This window comes from Coregonus clupeaformis, chromosome 34 (assembly GCF_020615455.1).
Source record: "Coregonus clupeaformis isolate EN_2021a chromosome 34, ASM2061545v1, whole genome shotgun sequence".
NCBI lineage: Eukaryota > Metazoa > Chordata > Actinopteri > Salmoniformes > Salmonidae > Coregonus > Coregonus clupeaformis.
This window is the reverse complement of record NC_059225.1, coordinates 18033686-18061075: the sequence shown is the minus strand read 5'-3', so window position 1 is coordinate 18061075 and position 27390 is coordinate 18033686. Positions and strand designations below refer to the sequence as shown.

At 45.3% G+C, this 27390-nt stretch overlaps 2 protein-coding genes across 2 annotated transcripts in view; both read right to left on the bottom strand.

Annotated features, from left to right (window-relative positions):
• Window positions 1–2750: 2750 nt before the first annotated feature.
• pdia4 (protein disulfide isomerase family A, member 4) lies at window positions 2751–13547 on the bottom strand. The gene is made up of 10 exons (XM_041861657.2): window positions 13272–13547; window positions 11631–11805; window positions 11203–11408; window positions 10783–10921; window positions 10359–10564; window positions 10067–10225; window positions 4449–4600; window positions 4153–4309; window positions 3698–3931; window positions 2751–3535 (listed from the first exon to the last, which is right to left on the bottom strand). Exons 1-10 carry the CDS (start codon window positions 13348–13350, stop codon window positions 3120–3122), a joined length of 1923 nt encoding a protein of 640 aa, XP_041717591.2. The 5' UTR covers window positions 13351–13547; the 3' UTR covers window positions 2751–3119.
• A 239-nt stretch (window positions 13548–13786) lies between these two features.
• LOC121549458 (polycystic kidney disease 1 like 1) overlaps window positions 13787–27390 on the bottom strand; it is a 48807-nt gene continuing 35203 nt past the window's right edge. Inside the window, exons 51-60 of the mRNA XM_045210317.1 lie at window positions 25748–25911; window positions 25329–25563; window positions 20160–20264; window positions 19759–19899; window positions 19545–19679; window positions 18997–19251; window positions 17127–17288; window positions 16808–16972; window positions 14944–15062; window positions 13787–14739 (exon numbers count right to left, since the gene is read on the bottom strand). Coding sequence (XP_045066252.1) covers window positions 14163–14739; window positions 14944–15062; window positions 16808–16972; window positions 17127–17288; window positions 18997–19251; window positions 19545–19679; window positions 19759–19899; window positions 20160–20264; window positions 25329–25563; window positions 25748–25911 — 2058 coding nt within the window. The 3' untranslated portion in view covers window positions 13787–14162. The remainder of the gene's footprint in view (window positions 14740–14943; window positions 15063–16807; window positions 16973–17126; window positions 17289–18996; window positions 19252–19544; window positions 19680–19758; window positions 19900–20159; window positions 20265–25328; window positions 25564–25747; window positions 25912–27390) is intronic.

Below are 27390 nucleotides of genomic sequence, written 5' to 3'. Positions count from 1 at the left end.
TCTTTGGATGCAACTCAGCATTCTTTGTCCTCCAAACACGACGAGTTGAGTTTTTACCAGAAAGTTATATTTTGGTTTCATCTGACCATATGACATTCTCCCAATCCTCTTCTGGATCATCCAAATGCACTCTAGCAAACTTCAGACGGGCCTGGACATGTACTGGCTTAAGCAGGGGGACACGTCTGGCACTGCAGGATTTTGAGTCCCTGGCGGCGTAGTGTGTTACTGATGGTAGGCTTAGTTACTTTGGTCCCAGCTCTCTGCAGGTCATTCACTAGTTCCCCCCGTGTGGTTCTGGGATTTTTGCTCACCGTTCTTGTGATCACAGGGTGAGATCTTGCGTGGAGCCCCAGATCGAGGGAGATTATCAGTGGTCTTGTATGTCTTCAATTTCCTAATAATTGCTCCCACAGTTGATTTCTTCAAACCAAGCTGCTTACCTATTGCAGATTCAGTCTTCCCAGCCTGGTGCAGGTCTACAATTTTGTTTCTGGTGTCCTTTGACAGCTCTTTGGTCTTGGCCATAGTGGAGTTTGGAGTGTGACTGTTTGAGGTTGTGGACAGGTGTCTTTTATACTGATAACAAGTTCAAACAGGTGCCATTAATACAGGTAACGAGTGGAGGACAGAGGAGACTCTTAAAGAAGAAGTAGGTCTGTGAGAGCCAGAAATCTTGCTTGTTTATAGGTGACCAAATACTTATTTTCCACCATAATTTGCAAATAAATTAATAAAAAATCCTACAATGTGATTTTCAGGATTTTTTTTCCTCAATTTGTCTGTCATAGTTGACGTGTACCTATGATGAAAATTACAGGCCTCTCTCATCTTTTTAAGTGGGAGAACTTGCACAATTGGTGGCTGACTAAATACTTTTTTCCCCCACTGTAATACCACAACAGAGCATGACAACTAATGAGCATCACCGGGTGACGTATTGATTTCTATACAAGCTATTGTTAACAAAGAGGATAGTGTAAGTTTGGGAAAGTGCTAAAGTTGTCTATCAACTGCAAAAATTGAGCGTAACAGAACCAGTTACAACTGAAGTATCTGATCATCAATGAATAAAAAAAAAAAGCAATATGTTTTTTAACACAGCAGCCGCATATCATCAGGTAGGACATATATACATTTTTTATTTATCATATTTTATTCCATGATATTGTTGTTGCGAAATAGATTTGTGTTGACTGTGATTAGGGCATGGGAATATAAGAGTATTTTCTAGTCTAAATTAGCATGCATAGCTCACTGCATGATCATCAAACCAAAGACTGGCAAAACTTGTGTTTCTAAAAGTGAATTCAAAGGCATTGACTGTATGGCCTAATAAGGCATTTTTCGTTTAATTATTAATTAATTCTAAGTAATTCTTCTTTTTAAATGTTATTTTATACAGCCTAAATGCAAAATGTATAGGCATGTTGTTGAAATGCTGAGCACTGCTGCTAGCGTGTTACAAATGCTTCACAATTCATAGATTAAATGGCAGGCTATAGCCTTGAAATAATTATAATATAGCCTAAATAATTCATTTTTGTGCCTTCTTAGGCTACCTGGCTTGCACCTGACTGATTTTGAGTTGGTATGTTGTTTAATAGCCTGCTGAAATGTTGAGCGTCAATTGATAGTGACAGAATCACACTTTACTTCCCAAGGACATTTTTGGTCTCCTCGGCTATAGGTTGTAACACAGGCTCTGAATGTCATAGAGACAAACCAAATATATTCCATTTGCATCGGAGTCACGTCTTTCCCCAGCATCTTTTTTCCCCCACTGTATATATCCACCGAACACATAAATCGTGCAAATTGGTTCCGGTTTCAGTCATGTCTTTGGTCACATTTGCGTGGGTCAAAGAAAAACACCCTAATGATTGGTTGACAATAGAGCCTCGCACAATGCAGGCAATCCCTGCAGGATGAAGTTGAACAGCAGACAACTGCAGTCAATACTTCATGTCCTTTAATCACATGATTCTTGCCAAGTTCATGTATTTGATATGTAGGTCCAAGTCAGACAAGATTTTATCCCCAGAAGAGATGGTCACCACCTTTCAACGTGATCCACTCGAAAGCGCCCATTGAGATGAGAACATGCAAGACTGCACGCACAGTCACACAGAGTATCTGCGCATGCTTCACGCAGCAGCTACGAGACCAAAACAGCGGAGAAGTTTAGCCTTGCAATTCAACCCTCCTGGTTGTTGCGGATATTGACCTACTACTGTTTACGCCGTGCATCTAGGTCATCTTGCGGAGTCTAACTTTAAACCTATCACCTTATGTATTACTGCCCCACAGTGGCAGGAAGGGACATCCCCAAAAATTATACAACACATACATGGAGCCTAGCCTCCCACACATCAGTCCCTAACACTAAAGCTAAATAACATAAAAACAAAATACGTTTTTATAAAATTTGAAATAAAAACTAGTAAAGTGGATATGAAAATTGAAACTAATAATCTTAATAGAAATAAAATTGAATATAAAAATACAAAACTATAATAACCTCAAATCAGGGACTGATTTAGACAGGGTGCAATTCATTATCAGGTAGACCAGAAAACCAGCAGGCTCCGGACCTTGTAGGGTAAGAGTTGAATACCCCCGTCCTATATAATACGACAGACAACATTCCTTAGAAATGTTGCTTCCACCTATCCTGTGTCCTCATATCAGTGCAGCTGAAGAAAAGACAGGGAGAGGAATTATGCATCCCACCACTCAGTACACACAACTACCACATCAGTTCACATTTTATTTAAAAAGACTTAGAACTCTGGAACAGTGCTTACATGCTTTTAGACATTGAAAACAAAAGCAGAATCTCTTGATCTGATCAGAAACAAAAATCTGTAACAGCCCTCTGTAGGGACACTCAAATCAACTCCTAGCCCCTAAACACTAGGCCCTAGTGGAGATCTGAGAGGGTTGGATACATATAATATGGTGGTAGCTCCATCTTGCACATAGGTGGCTAGGGTGTAGGGGCTAGGAAGGGTTGATTTGGAATTGACAGTCTCTGCCCTCGGCTCCTCCAGGGCACCTGGAACCTGTAGTCTCTACACTGGCATGGTTAGAGTTCTTAGCTACTCAGAAAGAGATTGTTAAAGTTCATCTTTGCTCTGTGATAACTTTGTGGCGTGCTGTTCCAAGAACTTACTAAATCCTTCTATGGTTCTATCCTCACCCTCAAATTTGATTGGGCTCTGCTTGCTGTTGCTAGGCGCAAAGTAGATGGTGGGGAAGCCCTCTGTTTTGTAGCTGTCGTGAGGCACGTCGTTAGCTGTGGCGTCCATTTTGGCGATGACCAAGTTCTTCTCGTTCTTGTATTTCTTGCCCAGGGCGGTGTAGTCGGGTTCCAGCTTCTTACAGTGACCGCACCACGGGGCGTAGAACTCGATCAGGACATCTTTCTTGGTATCCATGACAATGTCGTCGAAGGTCTTCCCAACCACTACCGTCACGGGGCCTTTGTTGTTCTTGGGCACCGGCTGGGATTTGATGATGGGTTTCAGTTTGCCTACAGAGAGGGAGAGACAGAAACGGACACTAATGTATAGTCCATTACACGATATTGGCAATAAAGACCCGTCACATACTGATGATATTTGGCTGGCTGCAGACAAGGAACCCAACTCAGGTTAATATGTAACTCAATACAACATGTTGTGGTGAAGCTCACCTTTCTTGAAGGCCATGATGAAGTCCCTCAGCACCTCAGAGTCAAACTCCTCAGGCTCCATGGCAAACTTCTTGCCGCCATCTCCCAGAATCCCCACATTGACTTCCTCCCCGCTGTCGCTGAGCCCCAGGCTCTTCAGCTCGTCTGAGTAATCCTCCTCGTCAGCGATGGCAAAGGTGTATTCTGGGAAATCCTTGGCCACCTCCAGAACCTTGCTCCTCCAGAATTGGGTGGCTGGAACAGAGATAGAAAGGGTTATGAGGCATGAGATGAGTTGCAATTAACCCAGCCAAGGTTCTCCAACCGCAGGTCCTGGAGGAGAGCTACTGGCAGTGCAGGCTTTTGTTCCAGCCCTTCAGCCTGACAAAAAGGTATTATGGAAGCTATGCAGCTTTAGACTCTGGAAAGAGACAATATTCACATAACATAGGAAATAAGGGGTTGAGGACACTCGCCTTTCCTGAAGTCGAAGCTGAAGTCCACTCCGTAGTATACAACGACCAGCGGTCTCTTGGTGTAGCGTTTAGCGTCATTGCTCTGTTTCCTGTGACCCACCAGTGGCAGGATGTGTTTCTTAAAAAAGTCCTGCACCTCAGACACCTCTGTGGAGTCCTGAAAGGAGAGATAAGCCAGATCTTACAACATTAAACATACATAAATCATTTCAGCACTTTAGGTCAGGAGAGCATGCTTCATTGAAGTCTACTAGAGGTTAGACAAACACACACACACACCTTATGGACAGACTTACTTTGATGGTGAGTGTGTGTGAAGCTTTCTCGTACTTGGACCTGAACTTCTCAGGCTGCACCATGACGACCTGGCCGGGGGAGGCCTTGAGGAGCTTGGCCATGTCTGAACTGAAGGTGTGGAGGAACTTGAAGTCCTCTCTCAGAACGTGACCTGGGAGGACAGAGAGGAGGGGAACCCAGGGACAGGGACACTGAGCACAATGCTACAATACAATCACTATTGATCCCCTTTAGAAAGCCTCACCAGGAGCACAGGAATTTGCTATACACCCTCAATACTACACATACAGCATTCTATGTATAGTCATACTCCGGGTTCGTAAAGACTGCGCCAAGTCAAATTCAAGGACTTAGGTACTTTTTCAACCACTAATATTTATTTTCAAGGACCATCAATTTGGAGAAGTTCATATTAAGTAATTGTTTCTAGTCGCCACCAAATGGCAGTATATCGCCACAACCTCATGGGGGGGTACAGACAGTATTCATCACTACCTTACAAGTTCTACTCAATAATGTGTTGTTTCTAGGGCTGTAAAACATCTTGGTCAAAATTTTAAAACGTGTAGTTTTCCCTATATAGACACACCCTATGTGTTTTAACAAAATCAACTACACTGTATGTAGGCTACTGAGCTTGTCTTATGCTTTAAGCACACTGTGATTAAATAATCAAGACACACAAATGACTCAAGAGGGAGCCAGAGAGCAAGAAAGCCTAACCAGAAAAACAACAAAAACACTGTTGTTGTTGCCTTTGCAGATTCTGCCATTAAGCTCCTGAAGTTACCGGTAGGTAATAGACTACACAGGGGTCGTCAACCTTTTCCATTTAGAATGCCAATTTATCTTACCATTTCTACCCATCTGCGTGCCAGTTAGGATTTTCATACGCACATTTTCGTGGAACAGTTTCATTTATAATAAAGTCTTCGTATCTCAAAATCATTATGTGGTTAATCAAAATTCTAAAAGTAACTTCTATTGCCAACTACGTAAATAATAGCAGGTAGAAAATATCCTGAAAAATAAATCTATAAATCACATTGGCTACGCATGGCCTGTCTGCAAGGAACTTGAAACATTGTATCAACTATTAACTTGGTCAGGCCTGAAGCTGGTGCTATCAAACTTGCAACATTGTATAAAATATCCTGAGCCCTCAGTTTCCTGTCCCAGTGAGCTCCGGACAGACACAGCTGTAGGCTATTTTGCGCAAGGGATAAGAAGTAATCAGGTAAGCCTATTTTATGACGTTTCCACCGGATCAGAGCATGACATTTTTTTCCCCTATCATGCGGAGTGGTTATCGAAAGAGAGCTGGAAAGATTTTTCAAATTGACAATAGTTCCTCAACATAGCCTCTCAATGGATGTAAAAACAGACTGTTTACTTGCTGTTTGAGGTGAAGAAAAAAATACTTTGAGAACTCACCACCACTGTGGAGCCTAAGAATCAGAAATAATATCAGATCCGCAAATGGGCACATTTATAGGCTTACATTTGCACGCAGGCCAGGTAGCCTAGGCCTACTTCAAATAGAAATCAGGTGTGTGCCCTTACGCAACATTGACAAGCACGCTACAAAACAAAAGACAATGAATAAATTGACAACTTGTAAATGGAATGAAATAAACCAACACTTGTTCCTCACAAGTGTAACCTAGGTTGTGCAGTACGCAAACGTGTCCACTTCGACAATGAGAACGGTAAATGACTAATAATAATAATAATAATAATAATAATAATAATAATAATAATAATAACAACAACAACAACAACTCGAATGCATTAACAAATGACCATAACCAAACAAAGATTGTAGATTATAAATGGTGGGAATTAACGATAAATGTACTACTGGTGTGCCATCCTCGTAGCCTCTGCAATGGATTAGTCCACTGAGACAGGCATGAAATCAGACAGGTGTCTCGTGTGCTAGCTAGCTAGATATATATATATACACACAGTGCATTCGGAAAGTATTCAGACCCCTTGACGTTTCCACTTTGTTACGTTACAGCCTTATTCTAAAATGGTTTAAATACATTTTTCCCTCAATCTACACACAATACCCCATAATGACAAAGCACACAGGTTTTTAGAAATGTTTGCAAATTTATTAAAAATAAAAAACACCCTTAAGTATTCAGACCCTTTGCTATGAGACTCAATTGAGCTCAGGTGCAGCCTGTTTCCATTGATCATCCTTGAGCTGTTTCTACAACGTGATTGGAGTCCACCTGTGGTAAATTCAATTGATTGGACATGATTTTGAAAAGGCACCAGTCTATATAAGGTCCCGCAGTTGACAGTTCATGTCAGAGCAAAAACCAAGCCATGAAGTTGAAGGAATTGTCCGAAGCGCTCCGAGACAGGATTGTGTCAAGACACAGATCCGGGGAAGGGTACCACAACATTTCTGCAGCACTGAAGGTCCCCAACAACACAGTGGCCTCCATCATTCTTAAAATGGAAGAAGTTTGGAACCACCTAGACTCTTCCTAGAGCTGTCCGCCCGGCAAAACTAAGCAATCGGAGGTGACCAAGAACCCGATGGTCACTCTGACAGAGTTCCTCTATGGAGATATAAACTTCAAGAAGGACAAACATTTCTGCAGCACTCCACCAATCAGGCTTTTATGGTAGAGTGGTCGGACGGAAGCCACTCCTCAGTAAAAGGCACATGACAGCCCGCTTGGAGTTTGCCAAAAGGCACCTAAAGGACTCTGACCATGAGAAACAAGATTCTCTGGTCTGATGAAACCAAGATTGAACTCTTTGGCCTGAATGCCAAGCGTCACGTCTGGAGGAAACCTGGCACCATGCCTATGGTGAAGCATGGTGGTGGCAGCATCATGTTGTGGGGATGTTTTTCAGCTGCAGAGACTGGGAGACTAGTCAGGATCGAGGGAAAGCTGAACGGAGCAAAGTACAGAGAAATTCTTGATGAAAACCTGCTCCAGAGTGCTCAGGACATCAGACTGGGGCGAAGGTTCACCTTCCAACAGGACAATGACCCTAAGCACACAGCCAAGACAACGCAGGAGTGGCTTCGGGACAAGTCTCAATGTCCTGGAGTGGCCCAGCCAGAGACCGGACTTGAACCCGATCGAACATCTCTGGAGAGACCTGAAAATAAGGGCTACGTGCAGGCCAGTCAAGTTCTTCCACACCTATCTCAACAAATCATTTCTGTATGGACTTTGCTCTGTGCACGGGGGCATTCTCATGCTGAAACAGGAAAGGGCCTTCCCCAAACTGTTGCCACAAAGTTGGGAGCGCAGAATTGTCTAGAATGTCATTGCATGCTGTAGCGTTAAGATTTCCCTTCACTGGAATTAAGGGGCCTAGCCCAAACCATGAAAAACAGCCCGAGGCAATTATTCCTTCTCCAAACTTTACAGTTGGCACTATGCAGTCGGGCAGGTAGCGTTTTCCTGGCATCCGACGGACAAATCTGGGTTTGGCGGACTGCCAGATGGTGAAGCTTGACTCATCACTCCAGAAAACGCATTTCCAATGCTCCAGAGTCCAATGGCGGCGAGCTTTACACCCTCCAGCCGACGCTTGGCATTGCGCATGGTGATCTTAGGCTTGTGTGCGGCTGCTTGGCCATGGAAACCCATTTCATGAAGCGCCCGACGAACAGTTCTTGTGCTGACGTTGCTTTGAGGCAGTTTGGAACTCGGTACTGAGTGTTGCAACCTAGGACAGACGATTTTTACATGCTTCAACACTCGGCGGTCCTGTTCTGTGAGCTTGTGTGGAGTACCACTTTGTGGCTGAGCTGTTGTTGCTCCTAGACGTTTCCACTTCACAATACCAGCACTTACAGTTGACTGGGGCAGCTCTAGCAGGGCAGAAATTTGACGAACTGACTTGTTGGAAAGGTGGCATCCTATGACGTTGCCACGTTGAAAGTCACTGAGCTCTTCAGTAAGGCCATTCTACTGCCAATGTTTGTCTATGGAGACTGCATGGCTGTGTGCTCGATTTTATACACTTGTCAGCAACAGGTGGATGAAATAACAGAATCCACTGAAGGGGTGTCCACATACTTTTGTATATATAGTGTACAGAAGTGGTAAGTCAGTATTGATGATTTTGTATTTTGAGTAGTGATGAGCAGAGTTTTGGGACATGCCTACTGGTGAACAAACGTTTCCTATTCGCATTACTACACAATTCCAGCTTAATTACATTTACATTTAAGTCATTTAGCAGACGCTCTTATCCAGAGCGATTTACAAATTGGTGCATTCAACTTAGGATAGCCAGTGGGACAACCACCCTTTATTTTTTTTAATGGGGGGTGGGGGAGTAGAAGGATTACTGTTATACTATTCCAGGTATTCCTTAAAGAGGTAGGGTTTCAAGTGTCTCCGGAAGGTGGTCAGTGACTCCGTTGTCCTGGCGTCGTGGGGGAGCTTGTTCCACCATTGGGGTGCCAGAGCAGCGAATACCTTTGACTGGGCTGAGCGGGAACTGTGCTTCCGTAGAGGTAGGGGGGTTAGCAGGCCAGAGGTGGATGAACGTAGTGCCCTCATTTGGGTGTAAGGTCTGATCAGAGCCTGAAGGTAAGGAGGTGCCTTTCCCCTCACAGCTCCGTAGGCAAGCACCATGGTTTTGTAGTAGATGCGAGCTCCAACTGGAAGCCAGCGGAGTGTGCGGAGGAGCGGGGCGACATGAGAACTTGGGAAGGTTGAACACCAGATGGGCTGCAGCGTTCTGGATGAGTTGTAGGTGTTTAATTGTGCATTTGGGAATCTACTACTTAATGAAGTGTCTTGCTTCCGGTCGAGAGAAGGGCGGATGGGTTGTTTGAGGAAAACGGCAAGTGAACGGCCACCAGAACGGCTGCCACTTGATTAAGCGGAATATTGCAGGCGCCCCGTGAAGGAGGCGATTGGCAGAAAAGCTCTGGAGGTTGTTGCAGTGAAAAAGTAAATGTAGAACTGGCGCCAGCGTAGGATGCAGCGTTGTGTCTTTCCCCCTTCATGAGTCTCTTCAGGACCGATTTCACCCATGCTCGGAATGTCAAAGTCTGACGCATGCTTTTCACCTTACACGGTGTGGGTTAGTTGGGTCCAGTGATGTAGTGGTAAAAAAAGGTAGGTAAACTCTACTGAACAAAAATATAAAACGCAACATGTAAAGTGTTGGTCCCATGTTTCATGAGCTGAAATAAAATATCCCAGACATTTTCCATACGCACAAAAGGCAGGATTGAATCTACATTTTACCGTCTTTTTAGCTATCAATGTGACGTTTGGCGGCGCCTAATCAGTCAGTTCTGTACCTGCCAAGCTAAGTGGCAGTGTGGGTGGAATGAGTGGCAACCACAGCGCAAAACACGTGAGGAAATAAAACTCTGTAGTCTGCCTGGAAATTAATTCACAAGACCAATACATTTTTCTAATATTTGATCATTGTCTGTTCTCCTCTCATTTTAATTCAAGTACCAATTTGAGAAAATGTCAGATTTTCAAGGTATTCCAGTACTTGAATTTCAGAGTGCCAAATTCAAGTACTTTAAGCACGTAAAGCACCTTGTGCGAACCCTGCATACTGTGTACACCAAAGCATTGTTAATAAAAAAAGATTGAATACTTACAGGCCTCTAGGTAGAGGTCGTAGGTCGTATCCTGCTCCGAGGAGAACACGCCCACTATGACAGCGTCGTCGCCATCTTTGATAAACTCTTGCACCTGTTTCACCATCTGAACCTGCTTGGAGGGAGGCCCCGCCTGCTCGCTCATATAGTCAACGATTCCTACACAGAGAGAACAGATTAGTTAGTAAGGTCGACTACATCATTAACATGGGATGTGTCCTAAAATCCATAATGTTAGCAGATATATTTAGTCATGGGGTAGTGTCTGAAACAGTCTGAAGTGTGGACGTACCATTCTTCTCTCTGGGTCCGTTGTAGTCAAAGGCCTTCCCCTTCCTAAAGATCTTGAGGGTGGGGTACCCCGACACCCCGAAGCGGATGGCGATGTCCTTCTCCTGGGTGGCGTCTACCTTGGCCAGGGGGATGGGAGGAGAGCGCTGGCTCAGGTCCTTGGCTGCCTTCTCATACTCTGGAGCCAGCTGCTTACAGTGGCCACACCTGGAGGGACAGTTATAACAGCACCATAAAGCTTCGTAAGGCAGGAACAACAGTCATGAAGCTTAATCTCCTCCGCTCCTTTACTGGTTGGAAAACACAAAGGAAGTGATAGATTTTATGCATCAGATCAGTGCAGATAAAGCAAAGGAGAAAAGGACATGAAGTGACTCGACTATTGAGACGCATCCTAAACGTTGTCGGGGGGGGGGGGGACTGACCATGGGGCATAGAACTCCACCAGGATGATGTCAGCGTTGTTGACCACCTCGTCAAAGCTGTCCTTGGTCAGCACCAATGTGGCCTCTGGAGGGGGCTTCCAGTCCGGCTGGGCCACCTCCTTCACTCGAGCCACAATGGCTGAAACACAGCCACAGTTACCACATTAATAATACTACTAAACTTAAACTGGAAGGGGGTTGCAATCCAGTCCGGCTGGGTTACCTTCACTCGCGCCACAATGACTGAAACACAATCACAGTTAAGACATTAGCAATGTTCCTGAAGTGAAACTAAGTTAGTAGGCTGTGTACCAGTCTGTTTCCGCTTCAGTCAAACAAGGCGAAGATGTACTAGCGTAGTCAAATAGAGAAACAGAGACAGTCAGGCTATTAGCTCAGTCTTGTTAGTGGTTGTCCTACCCTGCTCATTCCTGGCTCCATCATACTCCACAGGCTCCCCCTTCTTCATGATCTTGAAGGTGGGATATCCCGACACCTCGAATCTACTCCCTAAGGAACTGGCCTTGGTCGCGTCCACCTTGGCCACAGGGATAGGGGGGTCATTCTCTTTCAGACTCTGGGCGATCTTCTCATACTCAGAAGCAAACTGCTTACAGTGGCCACACCTGGGAGAGGGGATGAGAACAGATTAGAGAAGTGTTAATCAAGGGGGAAATGATTTCAGTGGTGCAGATATCCCATGCATATTTGAGATTAAGGCCTGCCGGGTTTTCCTACTGCATATTGGCTACCAGGAGCTGCACAATAGATGATGTGGATGGACACGTCTCCAATGACTGACAAATATTGACTTCATTACTGTGAACTCTCCCTTTATGCAAACTTACCATGGGGCATAGAACTCAACCAGCACAGTGTCCTTGCCCTCCATGAACGTGTCGAAGTTGTTGTCGGTCAGGACCAACACTCCATTCTCATCCTTCACCTCTGTTCCATCATCTTCATCCTCATCCTCCTCTTCATCATCACTGTCATCACCCTCATCGACTTCCTCTGCTACATCTGCAAACATCATGGATAACAGTGTGAAATCAACAGAACGTCTAGCAACAATAGCCAGGACAGTGCAGTTGGGTTTGGGTTGCAACAAAACCTAGCTCTCGAAAACCCAGGGGAGCTTACAGCAGGCCCCCCTTTTGGGTTCTCAGCTGAAGGCATGGAACATTTTACTGAGTTACAGTTCATACAGTATAAGGAAATCAGTCAATTGAAATAAATTCATTAGGCCCTAAACTATGGATTTCACATGACTGGGAATAAAGATGAGTCTGTTGGTCACAGATTCCTTTAAAAAAAGGTAGGGGCGTGGATCAGAAAAACAGTCAGTATCTGTTGTGACCACCATTTCAGGATCTTGTCACGGTATCTATGTGCATTAAAATTGCCATCGATAAAATGTAATTGTGTTCATTGTCCGTAGCTGATGCCTGCCCAGACCACATAACCCCACCATGGGGCACTCTGTTCACAACGTTGACATCAGCAAACCTCTCGCCCACACGACGCCATACACTGTCTGCCATCTATCTGCCCGGTACAGTTGAAACCGTGATTAATCCATGAAGAGCACACTTCTCCAGCGTGCCAGCGGCCATCGAAGGTGAGCATTTGCCCACTGAACTCAGTTACGATGCAGAACTGCAGTCAGGTCAAGACCCTGGTGAGGACGATGAGCACGCACATGAGCTTCCCTGAGACGGTTTCTGACAGCTTGTGCAGAAATTCTTTGGTTGTGCAAACCCAGTTTCATCAGCTGTCCAGGTGGCTGGTCTCATACGATCCCGCGGGTGAAGAAGCCGGATGTGGTCCTGGGCTGGCATGGTTACATGTGGTCTGCGGTTGTGTGGACGTACTGCCAAATTCTCTAAAACAATGTTGGAGGTGGCTTCTTGTAGAGAAACTAACATTAAATTATCAGCTCTGGTGGATATTCCTGCAGTCAGCATGCTCCCTCAAAACTTGACATTGTGTTGTGTGACAAAACTGCACATTTTAGAGTGGGCTTTTATTTTCCCCAGCACAAGGTGCACCTGTGTAATGATCATGCTGTTTAATCAGCTTCTTGATATACCACACATGGTGGATGTATTGAACTGCGTACAGTAATTGTATTTTTTGTATTAGAGAATTGAGGTGTATTTGCGTTTATACATAACATTTGTGCAGCGTTGGGGCACTTTCCTCACAAGGTTAAAGAAATGGGTCGTCCATTGACCCAATGTTATGCAATGGAATTGTAGTCATGATAAGGGCTAAACAAAACCATGCTGCAACATTACGCGCGTGCACACACAACATTCTATAAAAACTAGCCAGCAGTTTAGTTAACAACTAGCTAGCTAGTTACCCAACTAGCTAATGAATAAGAGCTGACCGGCCAACAATTATAACGACAGGAGAAGCCAACTAGCGTGTAAACGACCTGACTAACTTAATTAATTACTAACTAACGTTAGCTAGCTACTTACCATCTTCTTCACATTGGATGACAGTGGCAAAGTGGGCAAAGCCAAGCAAGACAATTAGCAGCAGCGCTATCTTTCTCATTGTCAGGTTTTCCAATGGGATGCTATCCGTGTAACGAGTGAGACTTCTCCCTTTAAGCTAGTAACTGTCTATTATTAGCAATCTCTGTAGAGCTTGATCAATCCTAAAGTGAAGTTACAAATTGATCTTTGGCTTGTGGTTTCATACAAACTAGAAAGACTTCTGAAATCACGCTCCCCACCTCCCGAAATTGAACTTGTCTGACTTGCCACGTTCTAATTGGCTGTCATCATCGGTTTTCCTCCAATTGCGTACCGCCACTTAATTCCTGGATACAGGACGTTCGAGGGTGCCATTGGATAGTTGGCCAGTTGTTCTAATGTCATTGGACTGAATGGACAACTGTTTTTTCAACATGAAACAAGCAAAAGTTGTACGTGTACTTTTGATATCAAAAGGATCTTGGAGAGGTTTATTTTATTTATTGTGCAAGGACGTCTCTGTTTTGCTGCAACAATGCAACTGTCCTGTAAGCATATTAGTTAGTGAGCCATGTTGTAATGTTCATTCTTTCAAGCAACAGTGTGCGCTCCACTCACACTATCCTGCACACCATTTATTTGAGAATGTATTTTACACACCATTTATTTATTTGTCTTTTACAACCAGGCACATTGTTTATTTAATGTTTTTGAAAATATACATGGTGACACATGCAGTAGCCTACTGAATACTTGTAATTAAGCCTGATTCACGCCACACAGACTATTTAAACATACTTTTTTTAATGTCCCTCTTGAATAGCATATTGATGAAGATAATTCGTTCTTTCATTCATTAATTTGTTCATTCATTAGACTCTCCATACAGTGTCAGCCCCAGCACTGTCGGACTGTCCCTAGGATTCCCTCCCCCTCCACTGGTTCAGTCTCCGGGCTCCCATGGACCATAACCTCCACCACAGCCCTGTGTGGCCCTCCATGGCCCTCCACCACCCCAGAAGCAGGGGTATGTATGGGGCTGGGCTCCTCTACTGTAGCCCTGTGGGTGTTTCTCGGCCTTCTGTGGCTCTTCTTATCAGACCGACCGACAGTGTTCCAGTGGCTGATCTGATTCTCCAGAACCACAGTCTTAACCAGCTGATTCTCTATCCAGCCTGTTAGGCTCTGGATCTGAGGCAAGTTGTCCCATGTCCGAGCCTCAGCTACGTGCTCCGTGTCAGGGGAGGAGAGGTAGCTTGGCCCCCCTATGGAGGTGGAGCTCTGGAGGTTTCTGTCTGAGGGGAGAGATATAGTCTCTGATGGGTGCTCTCGGGAGGTCCTCCCTGGTGCTCCACTACGCAGGGGACTGCCGGATGTCCCAACCCTACTTGAGAGTCCACCGGCTGGGGTCTGCCTCCTCTGGTCTGACTGCTGCAGATGGTGGAGGGTCTCCAACTCAAGCTGAGACCTGGGGTGGAAATAAAAACAACTGGTTAACAACCCAGGCCATCTGAGTGACTCAGGGCTATGCTAGCTAACTGAGCTAAAGCCTAAACATAAACTCAAATAGTAAAGTAGTCAGTGGGCTAACATAGTTCAGTGAATCACCTCTGCCCTTCTATGGCAGGCTTATGCTGTTTTTGATGTGAATTATATTTTGTTGTGGTTTTACCTGTAGTGATGTGTGTCAGGTGAGTGTTCCCTGGAGGTCAGTGGGAGGTTGGTGATGTCAGGGGGATCATTGGGAAGAGTCTCTTCAGTCATGTGTGCTGTTTCACTGGCAGCAGAGCGCTACAAAAGAAACAAACACCATTAAAACTGTGCTGGCATCAGGGACAGCTCATGAGATGGTGGCAAGTTCAAATCCAAAGTGGGACATGTTTAAGTAAATCATATACAGTGAGGAAAAAAGTATTTGATTCCCTGCTGATTTTTACGTTTGCCCACTGACAAAGACATGATTAGTCTATAATTGTAATGGTAGGTTTATGTGAACAGTGAGAGACAGAATAACAACAACAAAAATCCAGGAAAACGCATGTCAAAAATATTATAAATTGATTTGCATTTTAATGAGGGAAATAAGTATTTGACCCCTCTGCAAAACATGACTTAGTACTTGGTGGCAAAACCCTTGTTGGCAATCACAGAGGTCAGACGTTTCTTGTAGTTGGCCACCAGGTTTGCACACACCTCAGGAGGGATTGTGTCCCACTCCTCTTTGCAGATCTTCTCCAAGTCATTAAGGTTTCGAGGCTGACATTTGGCAACTCGAAACTTCAGCTCCCTCCACAGATTTTCTATGGGATTAAGGTCTGGAGACTGGCTAGGCCACTCCAGGACCTTAATGTGCTTCTTCTTGAGCCACTCCTTTGTTGCCTTGGCCATGTGTTTTGGGTCATTTTCATGTTGGAATACCCATCCACGACCCATTTTCAATGCCCTGGCTGAGGGAAGGAGGTTCTCACCCAAGATTTGACGGTACATGGCCCCGTCCATTGTCCCTTTGATGCGGTGAAGTTGTCCTGTCCCCTTAGCAGAAAAACACCCCCAAAGCATAATGTTTCCACCTCCATGTTTGACGGTGGGGATGGTGTTCTTGGGGTCATAGGCAGCATTCCTTCTCCTCCAAACACGGCGAGTTGAGTTAATGCCAAAGAGCTCGATTTTGGTCTCATCTGACCACAACACTTTCACCCAGTTCTCCTCTGAATCATTCAGATGTTCATTGGCAAACTTCAGACGGCCCTGTATATGTGCTTTCTTGAGCAGGGGGACCTTGCGGGCACTGCAGGATTTCTGTCCTTCACGGCGTAGTGTGTTACCAGCTGCCTTGAAATCATTGACAAGATCCTCCCGTGTAGTTCTGGGCTGATTCCTCACCGTTCTCATGATCATTGCAACTCCACGAGGTGAGATCTTGCATGGAGCCCCAGGCCGAGGGAGATTGACAGTTCTTTTGTGTTTCTTCCATTTGCGAATAATCTCACCAACTGTTGTCACCTTCTCACCAAGCTGCTTGGCGATGGTCTTGTAGCCCATTCTAGCCTTGTGTAGGTCTACAATCTTGTCCCTGACATCCTTGGAGAGCTCTTTGGTCTTGGCCATGGTGGAGAGTTTGGAATCGGATTGATTGATTGCTTCTGTGGACAGGTGTCTTTTATACAGGTAACAAGCTGAGATTAGGAGCACTCCCTTTAAGAGTGTGCTCCTAATCTCAGCTCGTTACCTGTATAAAAGACACCTGGGAGCCAGAAATCTTTCTGATTGAGAGGGGGTCAAATACTTATTTCCCTCATTAAAATGCAAATCAATGTATAACAATTTGTACATGCGTTTTTCTGGATTTTGTTGTTGTTATTCTGTCTCTCACTGTTCAAATAAACATACCATTAAAATTATAGACTGATCATTTCTTTGTCAGTGGGCAAACGTACAAAATCAGCAGGGGATCAAATACTTTTTTCCCTCACTGTATACACTGGCGGGCTGGTTAAGACAGTGAAGGTGTGGGTGAGACACCCAGGTGTGCCCACCTGTGAGGCCAGGCTGGAGGGGTTCTGAGTGGTGGAGGAGAGCAGGCTGTCCTCCCTGTGGCGGAGGTCTTTAGGAGGTAGGGTGTGGTGCAGACTGTTAGAGAAGGCATTTAGTCTAAACAGCAGCTCATCCACCAGGCTCTCAAATTCCTCCAGGTAAAAACTCTGAGGAAAAAGAAATACATCAGCCAGTTAACCCCTTCCATACCTCAATCTCAACCACAATGTTGTTCTCTGCTTTCATTGACAGGCAAAGCAAAGCAGTCCTATCTCCGAAACTATCTTTCGGACATTAGCATGGAGGTCAAAGGTCACTCACTCTCCTGTGGGCATGGCTATCTGTCCATCTCTGTCTGCGTTGGCCAATGAGCACAGCCGCCCAGTCCCTGACGTAGCCAACCACGTCAGAGAGAGTCAGTAGGCTCCTCCTCCTACCGGCTCGTTTAGCAGCCCTCACTAACGAGGAGACCATTCCAATCACCTTGAGACAGACAGACAGGAGCAGAGGGTTTACAGCAGACTGAGGTAGCTTGCTTGGGTTGGATAAAGCAACAACAAAGTACAGGGTGATGTATACACACAGTACTGTAGGGTAGACTACGTGTATGTTTGTTGTCTCTGGATCCCCTTGGAAACTAGTTGATTTACAGTACCAGTCAAAAGTTTGGACACCTACTCATTCCAGGGTGTTTCCTTTATTTTTACTGTTTTCTACATTGTAGAATAATATTGAAGACATCAAAACTATGAAATAACACATATGGAATCATGTAGTAACCAAAAAAGTGTTCAACAAATCAAAATATATTTGAGATTTGAGATTCTTCAAATAGCCACCCTTTGCCTTGATGACAGCTTTGCACACTCTTGGCATTCTCTCAACCAGCTTCATGAGGTAGTCACCTGGAATGCATTTCAATTAACAGGTGTGCCTTGTTAAAAGTTAATTTGTGGAATTTCTTTCCTTCTTAATGCGTTTGAACCAATCAGTTGTGTTATGACAAGGTGGGGGTGGTATACAGAAGATAGCCCTATTTGGTAAAAGACCAAGTCCATATTATGGCAAGAACAGCTCAAATAAGCAAAGAGAAATGACAGTCCATCATTACTTTAAGACATGAAGGTCAGTCAATACAGAACATTTCAAGAACTTTGTGCAGTCGCAAAAACCATCAAGCGCTATGATGAAATTGGCTCTCATGAGGACCGCCACAGGAAAGGAAGACCCAGAGTTACCTCTGCTGCAGAGGATAAGTTCATTAGAGTTAATTGCACCTCAGATTGCAGCCCAAATAAATGCTTCACAGAGTTCAAGTAACAGACACATCTCAACATCAACTGTTCAGAGGAGACTGCGTGAATCAGGGTTTCATGGTCAAATTGCTGCAAAGAAACCACTACTAAAGGACCAATAAGAAGAAGAGACCTGCTTGGGCCAAGAAACCAGAGCAATGGACATTAGACCGGTGGAAATCTGTCCTTTGGTCTGATGAGTCCAGATTTGAGATTTTTGGTTCCAACCGCCGTTTCTTTGTGAGACGCAGAGTAGGTGAACGGATGATCTCCGCATGTGTGGTTCCCACCGTGAAGCATAGAGGAGGAGGTGTGATGGTGTGGGGGTGCTTTGCTGGTGACAATGTCTGTGATTTATTTAGAATTCAAGGCACACTTAACCAGCATGGCTACCACAGCATTCTGCAGCGATACGCCATCCCATCTGGTTTGCGCTTGTGATGGAGTGCTGCATCAGATGACCTGGCCTCCACAATCAACCGACCTCAACCCAATTGAGATGGTTTGGGATAAGTTGGACCGCAGAGTGAAGGAAAAGCAGCCAACAAGTGCTCAGCATATGTGGGAACTCCATCAAGACTGTTGGAAAAGCATTCCTCATGAAGCTGGTTGAGAGAATGCCAAGAGTGTGCAAAGCTGTCATCAAGGCAAAGGGTGGCTTAGAATCTAAAATATAAACACTTTTTTGGTTACTACATGATTCCATATGTGTTATTTCATAGCTTTGATGTCTTCACTATTATTCTACAATGTAGACAATGGTACAAATAAAGGAAACACCCTGGAATGAGTAGGTGTGTCCAAACCTTTGACTGGTACTGTATGTCAAGGGTTTATCAAACACAAATGTTTAATAACAGTATAATAAAAAGTGTTTAAAAAAGTTGAATGTGTACCAGTGCTGTCCAGGCCACAGTGAGGGTGAGACAGAGAGCTCCATGGTAGAAAGAGAAAGACAGGCTGTTGGAGCTGTGGAGCTGGTGGGGCTGAGAGGCCATGGACAGGGGGGGGTTCCGGGAGCCCAGTCGGCCCCTGGAGAGAGACAGGAGGGTGAGGACGGAGCGGGGCAGGGAGCTGAAACCCCAGGACCTCCTCAGGAGCAGCAGGTTTCCCACAGTGGACAGAGCGACCAACAGGACAGCTCCTGACACCTGGGGACCGAATAGAAAAGGTACAAACATCAGGACAAACTCTAGAAACATAATGACCTCTTGAATTCTGAACATAATGTGTATGACCTCTTGAATTCTGAACATAATGTGTATGACCTCGTGAATTCTGACCAATTTACTTTCACTTGAAGTACTGAACTGTACTGAACTGTCACTTGAAACTTCTTAAAAAACATTTAAATTAGGATGATTTATTTTTTAATAGTTTCCATGCGGACCGTGTGTAGGTAAAGGTAGAAGGTGAAAAGTTGCCCTGTCTGTGGGTTGTTTACCATTGGCCAGAGGAGTCTGGAGAAGGCGAGTCTGAGTAGAATCACTGAGGTGGCCATGGTTCTGTTAACCCCCGACAAACAAATACACTGCACCACCAGGAGGAAGAGCAGTACGCCACGCAGTGTACGGGTGTGCTGGAGATACAGAGGACTCATCATCATCATCATCAACATCATCATCATACACACACACCTCACTCTCTCCCATTCTCACCTGTTCCCAGGTAGACAGTAAGCTGACGTCGACATGCGTCCTGAAGTCGTGTCTCTGCAGCAGGTCAATGACCTCCAGAGTCAGAATGGAGTGGTAGATGTAGTAGATATAGTACACCAGGGTTACCAGGAGTATACTGACCTGGAGGGAGACAGAGAGAAGGGCAAACTGACCTATTATTGCTAAACAAACAGAAAGAAAATTCCTACTGAGATAAATGTTTGAAGGGTATAAAGTTCAGTGTGGTTTGCTTAGGACTGAGTATGAAGAGGCTTGCTTAATCACGATCGAACGATAGAAAGAGAACTCGTACAACTACAGTGAGCAGACACAGGTTTACAGAGAATGTATTGCTGTAGATACTGTATGAGAGTAGGGGGAGGGAGGGGGCTCTCTCTCACCTGGAGCCAGTTTTGGGGGTCTCTCAAGTATCCCAGCATGCCTTTCTCCCCGGCAGAACAGATCTGGAGGACGAGCTGGACCAGAGAGACGAGGAGGAAGAGGAGCTGGAGAGGAGAGATGAAGGCAAACAAAGCTACAGCTCATATTCACCTTCAGATATCATTGGCCTTCATGTCTGAGATAAGACTAATAGAATGGGCCTTTGTTCTAGCCCAGCTCACAGCTCACTGCTCACAGCTCACTTCTCACTGCTCACTGCTTATTGCTCGTAGTCCTGTGTGACAGTGGATGGAAAACTAGACCCTATCTGACTGAATGTGGAGGGTTGTTGTGGAGGGAAGAGGCTGGGTCAGGGGTGGGAAAACCCATTCGATCCGGGCTGCAGGAGGTTTGAGTAAAAAAATAAAATATATACAGTATACACAGTTTACAAAACATTACCTTCCCCACCTTGATTCCAATGCTTCCCACAGTTGTGTGAAGTTAGCTGAATGTCCTTGGGTGGTGGACCATTCCTGATACACACGGGATACTGTTGAGCGTTAAAAATCCAGCAGCGCTGCAGTTCTTGACACAAACCGGTGTGCCTGCCACCTTCTACCATACCTCGTTCAAAGGCACTTACATCTTTTGTCTTGCCCATTCACCCTCTGAATGGCACACGTACACAATCCATGTCTCAAGACTTAAAAATCCTTCTTTAACCTGTTTCCTCCCCTTCATCTACACTGCTTGAAGTGGATTTAACAAGTGACATCAATAAGGGATCACAGCTTTCATATGGATTCACCTGGGCAGTCTATGTCATCAGCCTGGTCTCATAGACTAGACGTAACATAGTAAATATAAATCCGGGACACTCAAATTAGTATGATATGTTACGTTTGGTATGGTTACATAAGACAGATGGTTACCTAAGGCAAAAACGAGTGAGAGGGTGGGCGTATAAAGCGAACTTCTAGCAACCCAAACGTTACCCTCATCATGGACAACTTTAGCATTTTACCTAATTAGCAACTTTTCAACTACTTACTTATTTTTAGCTACTTTGCAACTACTTAGCATGTTAGCTAACCCTTCCCTGACCCTAACCTTAGCCCATTTAGCTAACCCTAACCTTAACCCTTTTAGCTAACATGCTGCCGTTTTACAGCCCTCTAACCAATTGTACTATTATGTGTGTTTTTCCGCGTTATTTGTAATTTATTTTGTACATAATGTTTCTGCCATCGTCTCTTATAACCAAAAAGAGCTTCTGGATATCAGGACAGCAATTACTCACCTCGTATTGGACGAAGATTTTTTCTTCAACGAGGCGGCCGCGAAGGATATCATACAGACACCCGACAAGGCCCAAATCCCCGTCATTCGCGTGTAGAAGAGATGGAGATATCGTGGACGTAGATCGGGGTGCCTTGTAAGGATCCGACGGCGAGCGAGTAAACTGCCTCTTCCATCAATCCTATTAGCCAATCTTCAATCATTGGATAACAAATTGGATGACCTAAGATTACGGTTATCCTACCAACAGGACATTAAAAACTGTAATATCTTATGTTTCACCGAGTCGTGGCTGAACGACGACATGGATAACATACAGCTAGCGGGCTATACGCTACATCGGCAGGATAGAACAGCTGACTCTGGTAAGACAAGGGGTGGCGGTCTGTATATATTTGTAAACAACAGCTGGTGCACAAAATCAAATACTAAGGAAGTCTCGAGGTTTTGCTCGCCTGAGGTAGAGTATCTTATGATAAGCTGTAGACCACACTATTTACCAAGAGAGTTTTCATCTATATTTTTCATAGCTGTCTATTTACCACCACAAACCAATGCTGGCATTAAGATTGCACTGAATGAGTTGTACAAGGCAGCGCTCCTAGTGGCCGGGGACTTTAATGCAGGGAAACTTAAATCCGTTCTACCTAATTTCTACCAGCATGTTAAATGCGCAACCAGAGGAAAAAAAACTCTAGACCACCTTTACTCCACACACAGAGACGCATACAAAGCTCTCCCTCGCCCTCCATTTGGCAAATCTGACCATAACTCTATCCTCCTGATTCCTGCGTATAAGCAAAAACTAAAGCAGGAAGCACCAGTGACTCGGTTAATAAAAAAGTGGTCAGATGACGCAGATGCTAAGCTACAGGACTGTTTTGCTAGCACAGACTGGAACATGTTCCGGGATTCTTCAGACAGCATTGAGGAGTACACCACATCAGTCACTGGCTTCATCAATAAGTGCATCGATGATGTCGTCCCCACAGTGACCGTACGTACATACCCCAACCAGAAGCCATGGATTACAGGAAACATCCGCACTGAGCTAAAGGGGTAGAGCTGCCGCTTTCAAGGAACGGGACTCTAACCCGGACGCTTATAAGAAATCCCGCTATGCCCTCCGACGAACCATCAAACAGGCAAAGAGTCAATACAGGACTAAGATTGAATCGTACTACACTGGCTCTGACGCTCGTCGGATGTGGCAGGGCTTGAAAACTATTACAGACTACAAAGGGAAGCACAGCCGCGAGCTGCCCAGTGACACAAGCCTACCAGACGAGCTAAACCACTTCTATGCTCGCTTCGAGGCAAGCAACACTGAAGCATGCATGAGAGCACCAGCTGTTCCGGATGACTATGTGATCACGCTCTCCGTAGCCAATGTGAGTAAGACTTTAAGCAGGTCAACATTCACAAGGCCGCAGGGCCAGACGGATTACCAGGACGTGTACTCGAGTATGTGCTGACCAACTGGCAAGTGTCTTCACTGACATTTTCAACATGTCCCTGACTGAGTCTGTAATACCAACATGTTTCAAGCAGACCACCATAGTCCCCGTGCCCAAGGACTCTAAGATAACCTGCCTAAATGACTACCGACCCGTAGCACTGACGTCTGTAGCCATGAAGTGCTTTGAAAGGCTGGTCATGGCTCACATCAACAGCATTATCCCAGAAACCCTAGACCCACTCCAATTTGCATACCGCCCCAACAGATCCACAGATGATGCAATCTCTATTGCACTCCATCTGCCCTTTCCCACCTGGACAAGAAGAACACCTACGTGAGAATGCTATTCATTGACTACAGCTCAGCATTCAACACCATAGTGCCCTCTAAGCTCATCACTAAGCTAAGGATCCTGGGACTAAACACCTCCCTCTGCAACTGGATCCTGGACTTCCTGACGGGCCGCCCCCAGGTGGTAAGGGTAGGTAACAACACATCTGCCACACTGATCCTCAACACGGGGGCCCTTCAGGGGTGCGTGCTCAGTCCCCTCCTGTACTCTCTGTTCACCCATGACTGCATGGCCAGGCACGACTCCAACACCATCATTACGTTTGCCGACGACACAACAGTGGTAGGCCTGATCACCGACAACGATGAGACAGCCTATAGGGAGGAGGTCAGAGAGTTGGCCGTGTGGTGCCAGGACAACAACCTCTCCCTCAACGTGACCAAGACAAAGGAGATGATTGTGGACTACAGGAAAAAAAAGAGGACTGAGCACGCCCCCATTCTCATCGACGGGGCTGTAGTGGAACAGGTTGAGAGCTTCAAGTTCCTTGGTGTCCACATCACCAACAAACTATCATGGTCCAAACACACCAAGACAGTCATGAAGAGGGCACGACAAAGCCTATTCCCCCTCAGGAGACTGAAAAGATTTGGCATGGGTCCTCAGATCCTCAAAGAATTCTACAGCTGCACCATCGAGAGCATCCTGACTGGTTGCATCACCGCCTGGTATGGCAACTGCTTGGCCTCCGACCGCAAGGCACTACAGAGGGTAGTGCGTACGGCCCAGTACATCACTGGGGCCAAGCTTCCTGCCATCCAGGACCTCTATACCAGGCGGTGTCAGAGGAAGGCCCTCAAAATTGTCAAAGACTCCAGCCACCCTAGTCATAGACTGTTCTCTCTGCTACCGCACGGCAAGCGGTACCGGAGTGCCAAGTCTAGGTCCAAAAGACATCTCAACAGCTTCTACCCCCAAGCCATAAGACTCCTGAACAGCTAATCATGGCTACCCGGACTATTTGCACTGCCCTCCCACCCCATCCTTTTTACGCTGCTGCTACTCTGTTAATTATTTATGCATAGTCACTTTAACTCTACCCACATGTACATATTACTTCAACTACCTCAACTAGCCGGTGCCCCCGCACATTGACTCTGCACCGGTACCCCCCTGTATATATAGCCTCCCTACTGTTATTTTATTTTACTTCTGCTCTTTTTTTCTCAACACTTTTTTTGTTGTTGCTTTTATTTGGACTTTTTTTGTTAAAAATAAATGCACTGTTGGTTAAGGGCTGTAAGTAAGCATTTCACTGTAATGTCTGCACCTGTTGTATTCGGCGCATGTGACGAATAACATTTGATTTGATTTGATTTTAGCTAACCCTTCCCCTAACCCTAACCTTAACCCTTTAACCTTACTCATAAACTTAACACTAACCTTAACCCTGACCCCTAATCCCTAGCCTAGCTAGCTAACGTTAGCAACCTAATTCGTAACATATTGTAGTTTTGAAAATTCGTAACATAAATTTGAATTGTAATTCCTAACATATCATATGAAATGGGTGATGGATATCCACAAATGAATACATACCATACGATACGTAACATATCATACTAAATGGAGTGTCTTAGTGGTAGATTAGTGGTTAAGAGCGTTGTGCCAGTAACCGAAAGGTTGCTGGTTCTAATCCCCGAGCCGACTAGGTGAAAAATCTGTCGATGTGCCCTTGATCAAGGCACTTAACCCCAATTGCTCATGTAAGTCGCTCTGGATAAGAGCGTCTGCTAAATGACTAAAATGTAAAAAATGTATATAATAATACGAAATGCTGTGAGACCAGGTTGCAGCCATGGAAAGAGCAGGTGTTCTTAATGTTTTGTACACTCAGTTTATAATTTCTTTTTTTGGGGGGGGGGGATTATGTTGAGTAAAAAAGCTCTCCAGGCCACACTTGAATGTCTAAAACTAGTTAGAAAGTATGTAAAGATTATAATTGACCTATACATTTTCTAAATCCCGATGTGGCCCTCAAGCCAAAAGTTTTCCCACCCCTGGGATAGATGTTAGGGGATATGGTAGAGGTTAGTTAGAGGAAAGGGCTAGGGACTAGGAGTGTTATGATGTTACCTGACATGTCATACTGAAGTAGTCCCATGCAGTAGGTGAATGGTAGACCCTAGCTGACTGGACATGGGCGGAGGTGTGCAAAGCTCCACCAGGTAATCTTTCGGCCATCAGGGTCACACTGTTGAACAGGTTGGTGGGGGGGCTGTAGAGGGTGAACTGGGTTGCCACGGCTACCGTTAGTCTGTCCAGCCAGCCAGCGGACCGCAGGGATTCTAGCCTGGACACAGACTCTGACCTGGGCGTTAGTTAGAGCAGAGAGGACAGGAGGACATCTGTTATCATAGACTAAGCTCAGGTGTGTGTTGTAGAACAGGGGAACAGACATACATGATGACGTGAAAAAAGTTCAAGTTTGTTTACTCATGTAAATGGTAGTTTCTCTGAGATAATGGTGCTGAGTGGTTGTGTTGTGTTCTGACCGTGTTAGACCAAGTTGGACCGTGGTCCCTGTTCCTGTGTAACACTGGAGTTGACCGCAGAGATGAGATCGGACCCCCACGGGGAACGCCATCCCAGAGACTCTTTCACCTGGGGGGTATGCCGTGAGGCATTCTGGGAACAAGGTCGCCATGATAGGAGGCACCTGAGGGGAGGTCAAAGGTCAGGTATGGGTTCGCAGCATAAAGTTAGCTATCAAACACACTGACAATAATTTCATTTTCTGGTTTCTAAAGAAAGAACTGAAGAACTGAGGGTGACTGAGGTTATTGAGTCAGTTAGACCACTCACAGCAAAATTAAATGTGTAATAAATAGACATTGTGATAGTGTCGATATTTGCACAGACAGTAAAATCTGAGCTGTACTGCAATACTGTTGCACAGACAGTAAAATCTGAACTGTACTGCAACACTGTTGCACAGACAGTAAAATCTGAACTGTACTGCAATACTGTGTCTGTAAAACCTACAAGTTTCAAGCAGACCACCATAGTCCCTGTGCCCAAGAACGCCAAGTTAAACGTCATCTTTCGAAGTGTTTAAGGTTAAGTTTAGGCATTAACGCCGAAATCTTAAGGTTAGGCATTAACTCTGAATGGTTAAGGTAAGGGTTAAGGTTTGGGATAGGCTTAAAACAAAAATCTCAAAAACAACTTCCTATTGCTGAATTCGAACATTCAACCTTTGGCACCAGAGGGAAAACTGAAACGTACTTGAAGGTAACAGCGCTCACTGTTGCCCCTAGTGGCCTGTTTCCACGTCATCTCCCGACATCCTCAGACATGGATGGACGTTGAATACTGACTTGTATCACGGGTGACATGGCTGCTAAATGACTATCGCCCCGTAGCACTCACATCTGTAGCCATGAAATGCTTTGAAAGACTGGTCATGGCTCACATCAACACCATCATCCCAGAAACCCTGGACCCACTCCAATTCGCATACCACCCCAAAAGATCCATAAATGACGCAATCTATATTGCACTCCACACTGCCCTTTCCCAACTGGACAAAAGGAACACCTACGTGAGAATGCTGTTCATTGACTGCAACTCAGCATTCAACACCATAATGCCCTCCAAGCTCATCACTAAGCTCAGGACCCTGGGACTGAATCCCTCTCTCTGCAACTGGATCCTGGACTTCCTGACGGGCCGCCCCCAGGTGGTGAGGGTAGGCAACAACACATCCGCCACGCTGACCCTCAACACGGGGCCCCTCTTGGGTGCGTGTTCAGTCCTGTACTCCCTGTTCACCCACGACACAACTCCAACATCATTAAGTTTGCCGACGACACGACCGTGGTTGGCCTGATCACCGACGACGATGAGACAGCCTATAGGGAGGAGGTCAGAGACCTGGCAGTGTGGTGCCAGGACAACAACCTCTCCCTCAACGTCAGCAAGACAAAGGAGCTGATCGGGAACTACAGGAAACGGAGGGCAGAGCACACCCCCATTCACTTCGAAGGGGCTATAGTGGAGCGGGTCGAGAGACTCAAGTTCCTCGGTGTCCACATCACTAAGGACCTATCATGGTCCAAACACACCAACACAGTCGTGAAGAGGGCACGACAATGCCTCTTCCCCCTCAGGAGGCTGAAAATATTTGACATGGGCC